Below are 8,391 nucleotides of genomic sequence, written 5' to 3'. Positions count from 1 at the left end.
TATAATATATCATTAATAATTTTTTATTTGGGTTAAATTATAAATTTTTTTTTATTTTGTTACACATAAAAAAAAGTTTATTTATTAGTAATATTTTAAAAAAAAAAACAAGGAAAAAGAACAAAATAATTTGCATTAATTGTGAATTAATGCCAAAAAAAAAAACCAAAAAAATTAAACCCCCCATAAAAAATTTTAAGTCTTTAACTTTTAGTTAGTTATTTAGTTTCTTTATCAAGAAAAGGCTTTTAATAAATTTCTTTCTCCTCTCATTTTGTTTGCAATTATTAATGCTCCCTACTTTATCTAAAAAACTTTTCAGATGTCTCATTGTCTAAAATTCCGCAATATCTCTGCTTCTTTTCAATTTAGCGTGCTTTTCTTCTTGAACGATTTTATCAATTCTTTCATACTTTCTGAACGTTTTCAAAATTTTTGGCTTTTGTGCCCATTTGCCTCTTGTTTTTTCATTCTTCAAAGAAAGTGTGTTTTGCAGATTAGACTGATTAACATAGTTGGTGTTGTTGTGTTGATTCTTGTTGGTTGTTCCGATTAAATACTGAAAAATCTTGACTGGTTTAATGCGTTACTTTCGTCGGTATATTTCTGTTTCAAATAAAACCAGTAGTGAACCTATAATGACCCAATATAAATTAGTATTAATCATTAACAATTTTTTGTAAAAGATATTTATTATGTATAACAAATATTTCCCTATATTGTTCTTTAAACCATTAACTAAACTTTAGTAATTATTTGTGAAAGAATTATATACCTAATATTATCTAATATAAAAATAATAATACCAAATTATTAAACAACTAAAAACTTACGTAGGTATAGTTCTTCATTCTCAGTATTGTGCTTTTTTTCCAGATACATTTGAGGTTTAATATTATGTTTAAATCCCAATTAAAACTGTCAATCTCTAAATAATGCATTTTATATTATAAAAACATTTTCCTCACAAGTTTTTTAAGATAGATATTTGAAAAATTTAAAGCAAGAAATTTAGTGCATGGGTATATATAAATGTATTATATATTATGTATATACATTATATTATTTTTCAATTAAAATATAATAAATTACGTTTCATATGCAATGTTGGCTCGACCTCTGCCAGTTTTTTTATTATTTGGATCATATTTTTTTAACTTTTTCTAATGATTTAATTTATTTTCAGTTTGTATATTTGATACATTATACCCTTTGAATATTCTTTTCTTCTGCGATTTTTTCCATAATGCTTTTTTGTTCTAATTTTTCTTGTCGTAAGTAAATGTATTTTTTCTTTATACAAACATAAAAATAATTTTGTGCTTGCATCTGACCATGAAAATGTTTTTCTATATTATCTGAGTTTACTGGTATTCTATTTCCATGTAGTTGTCCTTTTTGATTTTCTTTATTGATTTCAAATTTTTATTATTATCATTTAACGGAAAAATATTGACTTGTTGTTTAATGTTAAATTTATGGAGTCACAGTTAAAATTGATCTCTGAATAACCAATTTGAAATTTCAGCCCTCCTAAAAAAATTTATATAAATTTTAATTTTGTTGATTTCTTAATTACTTTCATATTTTATATGATAGATAATTTGACTTACCTTCAGAAATGCAAGTAATTAATCCATTTTCATCAATTAAAATATTTCCTGCTGCATCTCTTTGTATAATTGCTGTTTCACTTTCCATGACTTTGCTTTCAGCTGATCTATTAGTTATAAAAATTCTTTTATATTCTGTATAATGTAAATAATTCATAATGTTTTGATTATAAATACAATTTTATGTAAAAAATACACTAGTTTAATATTTAATAGGTTATTTTATATATATATTTTATAAATTAAACTTCGGCTCGTATACAATTAAAATATGTGATATAATAAAAGGCCAACTTAACGAGCTTATAAGATATTAATTCAAAAAAGTTTTATTATTACTTACGGTCATAATATACAAAAGATAAGATAAAACGTTTCGACTGTATCGACAGTTTTTTTCAATATCATGCTAATATGTCTAAAAATTAATTTAGTTATATCGACCTATTATAAATACAAACCATTTATGAGATTATCTATATGATAGAACGCAGTACAAAATTCATGTTGTGTTGGCTTGAGTTAGAGCGTCAGATTTCTGTATGTCATCTGTTATATTATGTGACCGACACGGTGAACCAATTAATATATCCGCTCAAATATTACATTTTAGATTTTTAATAAATAGTATTAACTTACTTTTTTGTCACGAACATAACACTTTTTTAAAAAATTTTTTCTTTTGAAAAACATAATCACAATGTGTACTTTTTAAAAAAACATTCGATATCTGTATCTCGCAATGTCGGCGCGCTGTATATAACCCAATTTTTAAGAGGGACGTAGACAATTTTTTTAAAATATCAAAATAAGAACCGTCAAGACGCTCGGTGGTCCTTTTTTAGGTTGATACTGTTGTTTTCTTCTTTAATATGTATCATTTCTGATATCAACCTTTATAATAATTCTTTCATAATCTAGGATTTTGTGTCGTTCCAATTGAAATTGTGTGTAAATTTTACAATATGTCAGAAACCACCAAGTCCCTTTGCAGAATTAATCTAATATTTTTTTTATGTTCTTTTACTCTTGTACCTAATTGTCTTTCGTTTGTCCTACATATGTAGCATCACAATTATTACACGATATCTTATATATGACCCCCGAATTATTTGGAGCTTATCTCTGTCTTTTTGCGTTTTTATGACTCTGTTTAATTTCTTTAGACATCGGGTATCCTACTGTTATATTTGATTTCTTTAATTCTGATGCTACTAGTTCCGAGATTCTTTCAATATATGGTATCGCTATAAATTTTTTTATTTCTTTTTGTTTTTTATGATTTCGTTATTATATCTTGAGTCCCTTTCTTTTGTTTAATCTATTAACAATAAGGAACTTCAGTCTATTATTGATTTCTGAGAAAATGAGATCAAGAGGATAACTATTGTTCAATAAATCTCTATGATTAATGTTAAATTTTACTATGAAACGGGGATGTGATAATAATATTGAACCGGCCAAACTAAATTATATATTAGTAGTATAGTGGGCACTATGGCCCGTAAAAAACCAAACCCCCCCCAAACCGACCCGTCTGGCGCCGAGTCTTATCTTATCTTTCCCCCACCACCGGCGTCTGGTTTTTTTTCCCAGTGTGGGTGTAGGGGGAAGAGGGGTTGGGGAAAAAAAAAAATGGGACGGCCCCGAAAAATGGGGATGAGAATTTTTTTTATTTTTTTTTTTATTTTTTCTGATTTCCTCTGGTTTGAACCTGGGGCCTTCGTGTTTCCGAGGCAGGGCCTAGTATGTTAGCTAAACGAGATCTTACTAGTCTAAGGATTTGATGAGGTATTTAAGCTAAAGTTGCGTAGGGACGGTATGGGGGGGGGTATCGTATGGAAAGGAAACTCTGAATAAAAAGGTCAATTGCGGGGGGGGGAAAAAAAAAAATTAGGGTATACGTATGGGAAGATAGTCGCAATCAATGGTCGATTTGAGGGGGGGGGGCACGTTTAATCGGAGCTTCCCCGATTAAAAGGTGACCGGGGGTGAGCGCCGCAAAATCCGTCGGATCCGCGCTCAGTGGGTAGAGTGGCCTCGAGTTGAGGCAAGCTTCGATCTGGCAGAGCAGCGTCGAGAGTTCCTCCGTAGGTGAGAAGCTGGTCCCCCAGTACTCTTCGTAGGTGGTGCTTGGTCGATTTGACACCTGCCTCCCATAGCCCCCCGAAGTGCGGAGCCGCGGGGGGAATGAAGTTCCACTCGACCCCATCGGTGGCGAGGAGGGCTTGACACTCCTGGCCGAATTCCGCTGCTGCTCGAAACATCTTGCGGAGCTCCCTATCGGCGCCTCGGAAGTTGGTTCCGTGGTCGCTGATCAGACGTGCGCAGTGGCCTCGCCGTGCAACGAAGCGCCGGAATGCCGCCAGAAATGCTTCCGTGGTGAGGTCTGATACGGCCTCCAAATGCACGGCTTTCGTGGACAGGCATACGAATAAACAGATGTATCCTTTGAAGGATTTTTGACCTCGACCCTTCGAGGCTCGTAGCTGGATAGGGCCTGCGTAGTCCACGCCGGCGGATATGAAGGGACGTCCTGTCCGGACGCGATCAGCCGGGAGTTGACCCATCTGCTGCTGTAGCGTTTCGGCATCGGACGCAGCGGTGAATCTCGGAGCGGATCAGCGAACTGGCGTGAATAATCCAGTATGTCCGTGCCAGGACGCTTCGAGTCAACTGATGTCCGCCATGAAGAGTGCGCAGATGCGCCTCTCGGACCAGCAGCAGTGCCAAGTGATTGCCCTTGGCCAGTATGATCGGGTGCTTCTCGCTGTAGGCCAGGGGCGAGTGTTCAAGTCGCCCCCCGACTCGTATCAGTCCATCCCGTCCTAGGATGGGTCTGAGCGCCAGGAGATGTGATCGGCGCGGGAGGGGCGCATTGCGCGAGAGGGCCTCCAGCTCTCCCGCAAAGTCCTGTCCCTGCGCAATCCGCAGCCAACTGAGCCTGCAGTCGTTCAGTTCGGCGGTGGTCAGGTGAGTCGTTCTCGGTCGGGCCCCGCGGTGAAGTAACCTACGGCAGAATGCGGTGATGCGTACCAACCGGGTAAGGGAGGAGAAGCGTAACAAAAGAAAAGGTCATTGACCGCTCCCTCGCCTCCGTCGGTAGCTGTCGCGTGCGCTCGGCACTCCTCTGACAGCTCCATGTCTTGACCCCGGTCCGCCGGCCAGGTGTCCTTGGGTCGTTCCAGCCAGCCCGGTCCTTTCCACCACAAGCGAAGTTGCGACAGCTCGATCGGGGTCAATCCTCGCGTGGCAGCGTCCGCCGGGTTTTCTGAAGTGGGGACGTAATGCCAGCGCTCGGCTGGCACCGTCTCTTGGAGCGCAGCAACCCGATGGGCGACGAATGGCTTCCAGCGGGAAGGATGAGCCCGCAGCCATGCCAACACGACCTTGGCGTCCGTCCAGGCGTATAGGTGCGAGAGAGGCACCCCTAGGCCAGCACTGGTGTTCCGGAGTAGGCGTGCGGTCAACAGGGCACCGCACAGCTCCAGTCGCGGCATAGAAACTGGCTTCACAGGGGCCACTTTGGTTTTCGCGACCAAAAGGTTGGAGACCAGGATGCCGTTGGTTGGAGTCAACACCCCGGATGTACACCGCAGCGGCGTACGCTCTTTCCGAGGCATCGGAGAAGCCGTGGAGCTCCACGAGGCGCTCGTTCGAGGTCCCTGTCCACCGCGGAATGCTGAGCTGATCCAGGTCTGGCAGCATAGTCAGAATGCGCGACCACCGCTCGCGCAATGGAGGCGGGATGGTTTGGTCCCAATCCAACCCGGCCATCCACAAGTCCTGGATGAGGATCTTGGCGCCTATGATCACGGGAGCCGCCCAGCCCGCCGGGTCAAAAAGTTTGGCTACAGCTGAGAGGATGGTGCGCTTGGTTGGATTCCCGACCTTCGACAGCGCGGGGACTGCTCGAAGATGAAGCTCGTCGTTGGCCGGGACCCAGAGAACTCCTAGGGCACCCACGCTGTCCACTCCAGAGATGAGTCGTTCGGCTCTGCCCACGGCCGGACACAACGCGGTGTGAGTACCTGCCCACTTGCTGAGTTGAAAGCCGCCGGCAGCGCAGCGAGGAGGGCCACAGTCTGCCGCTGGAGTTCGAGCGCGTCCTCCATCGAGTTTGCTCCCGCGAGGATGTCGTCCACGTAGGTGTTGGCCCGGAGTACAGCTGCTCCCAGGGGGAATCGATGGCCCTCGTCCTGCGCGAGCTGTAGCAGGGTTCTGATGGCCAGGTACGGCGCGGGGGCTGTGCCATAGGTGACGGTGGTGAGTCGGTAGTCTTGCACCAACGCCGCCGGATCCGCCCGCCATAAAATCCGCTGAAGGTCAAGGTCATGCGGATGCACCCGGATCTGTCTGAACATCTTCACGATGTCCGTCGTGAAGGCGAATCGATGTAGACGCCAGCGTGTAAGGACCAGCCATAGGTCCGCCTGCAGCTTCGGTCCCGGGATCAGCACGTCGTTCAATGAGACTCCCGTGGTGGTCCGGAAGGAGGCGTTGAAAACGACCCTGATTTTACCTTCCGGGTCTGACGCCTTCACCACCGCATGGTGCGGCGCGGCAGGTAGTATGGTTCGCCGATTGCCTCGCCGCGGGGTGCCGGTTCCATGTGCCCGCAGGAGGCGTAGGTCGTCAGGAAGTCGTGATATCGCTCCCTGAGCGACGGATCGCGCGTCAAACGACGCTCAGTGCTGAGGAGCATTCGCAAGGCCCCGTGGCGAGAAGACCCAAGAGCCGTCGTCGGGTGCTCCTTGCGAGGGAGCCGCACGATGTATCTTCCCTCAGCATCACGTGTGTGAGTCTCAGCGAACAGCCGCTCGCAACGAGACTCCTCTGGCGTGAGTATCGGCTGGGCGGCCACCTCTTCGAGCTCCCAAAACCTTCGGAGTTCCTGGTGAAGATCAGGCTGCGTGGTAGTATGGTGGACGGCGACTCGGCTTGGAAGAGGATCGGCGGGTCCGATGAGGGAACCCATCAGCACCCAACCGAAGACGGTAGAGTGAGCGGCTGGTTCCCCCGGCTGTCCACGCTTGACTCCTCCGTCTCCGTCGAGCAGTACGCCGTAGATATCGGCGCCTAGGACGGCGTCGACTGCCGCCGGTTTGTCGAAGGCCGGGTCGGCAAGCATGAGGCCCCGCAGGTGCGGCCATTCTCCTCTCGGAATGTGTTTCCCTGGTGTGAGGGCGGTGAGCCGAGGCAGGACCAGCGCCTTCGGTAGGGTGATCCGTACTGTTGGCGGTCGCTCCGTGCCGATCTCCATCGATACTGCGTGAGTCACTCGCCCGGTCGTCGCGCCCTGAAGTCCGGAAACCGTCACGTTCACTCGTCGGCGGGGTAGTCTCAGCTGCTGGGCTACGCGTTCCGAGATGAAGGACGCCTCCGATCCTGAGTCCAGGAGAGCGCGCACTGTCAACGATCGGCCCGATTCACCAAACACTCGAATAACCGCGGTCGCGAGGAGCACTGTGGTGGAGATAGAGCTGGTCAAGGCGGAGACCTTGGACGTCTCCACGTTACTCAGTTTGTCGGCGGAGTCGTCTCGTCTGATGCCGTTTTTTCCCAAGCGGCAGGTTGTGGCGTCGTCTCCGGCTCTGTGTGCAGAAGCGTATGATGCTTCTCCTGGCAGTGGCGACAGCGGTGAATTGAAGGGCAAGCTCCGGCGGCGTGACCCTGTCCCAAGCAGTTGAAGCAGGCCTTCCTTTTGCGCACTTGCTCGCGGCGTTGCTCCGTCGAGTATGTCTTGAATCTCGGGCAGGAGCGCATGTGATGTTGCTCCCTGCACAGGGGGCACGGCGTGCCCTTGTGGTCACTCGCGGCCATGGCGTGAGACGCGACGTCGTCCTTGCGGCCCGTACGCTTCTGTTTCGAAGCGGAGCTGGAAGTCATCGGCGTCCGCAGATTAGAGGCATCCAACGCATGAGCCCGCGTGAGGAGGAACGCCTTGAGCTCCTCGAAATTAGAAAAGTCCCGAGTCGATCGATGGCTTTCCCATAATAGCCTGGTGGCGGGATCCAGCTTCTCGACCAGAATATGGACGAAACGAACCAGTCGTCCCAGTGCTCCACTGGGCGGCCCATTGCCCTGAAGGAGCGCGAAGCCCGGTTGACCGCGCTAATCAGGCGGTTGATTTCCGCTGATGACGGCTTGGTTACCGGCGCGGCAGAGAGTAGCACGCGCATGTGAGTCGCCAAGAGGACTCGCCGGTTATCGTAGCGCGTCACGAGTTCATCCCACGCCAGCGCGTATCCGTCGGAAGAGATTTCGATATTGGCGACGGCGGCCTCCGCGTCCCCGCTTAGGCTGGCCTTCAGATACTGCAGCTTCTGCGAGGGAGTGAGTCCCTCCACGTCATGGACCAGCGACTTGAAGAGGTCTCGGAAGCCTTCCCAGGCTAGCTGATCGCCGTCAAACCTCGGCAAGCTTATCTTCGGCAGCTGGATCTGGCGCAACACTGAACTTGCGGCACTTTGCCCGTCCGCGGATCTCGTCGTCGGCATAAAGGAAGTGATACGCGACTTCGTGGCTACGTAATTTAATTATCCTCGGTCACCGCGTAAACGTCCTGCCGCATATAATCCGAAGAGTCTATTTTCTCGAAAGAGAGGATGGCATCGTGCGCATCCAGGAAGCGCGTCCAATATGACTCGAGCAACTCAAGGCGCGTGGTGAGATACGTGCGTGTCATTTTGTCCTTGCCGACTTTAATTAAATTGTCCCAGAAGCGCTCAATATATCCGGCAGTATTCATCTGTTTTTTAATTGCGAGATCCATCGC

At 46.7% G+C, this 8,391-nt stretch overlaps 2 protein-coding genes across 2 annotated transcripts; both read right to left on the bottom strand.

The window, feature by feature from the left end:
* Positions 1-3,568: 3,568 nt before the first annotated feature.
* On the bottom strand, positions 3,569-4,183 carry LOC146723269 (uncharacterized). The gene has a single exon (XM_085482696.1). It carries the CDS (start codon positions 4,181-4,183, stop codon positions 3,569-3,571), a length of 615 nt encoding a protein of 204 aa, XP_085338822.1.
* Positions 4,184-6,153: 1,970 nt separating this feature from the next.
* On the bottom strand, positions 6,154-8,113 carry LOC146723268 (uncharacterized). Its single transcript, XM_085482695.1, has 3 exons — positions 7,769-8,113; positions 7,330-7,727; positions 6,154-7,207 (listed from the first exon to the last, which is right to left on the bottom strand). Exons 1-3 carry the CDS (start codon positions 8,111-8,113, stop codon positions 6,154-6,156), a joined length of 1,797 nt encoding a protein of 598 aa, XP_085338821.1.
* Between the last annotated feature and the right edge of the window lie 278 nt (positions 8,114-8,391).

The sequence above is a fragment of the Nylanderia fulva genome, unplaced genomic scaffold, assembly GCF_048542155.1.
Source record: "Nylanderia fulva isolate GAGA-0341 unplaced genomic scaffold, ASM4854215v1 Scaffold210, whole genome shotgun sequence".
Classification (NCBI taxonomy): domain Eukaryota; kingdom Metazoa; phylum Arthropoda; class Insecta; order Hymenoptera; family Formicidae; genus Nylanderia; species Nylanderia fulva.
This window is presented reverse-complemented; position numbering and strand designations above follow the sequence as displayed.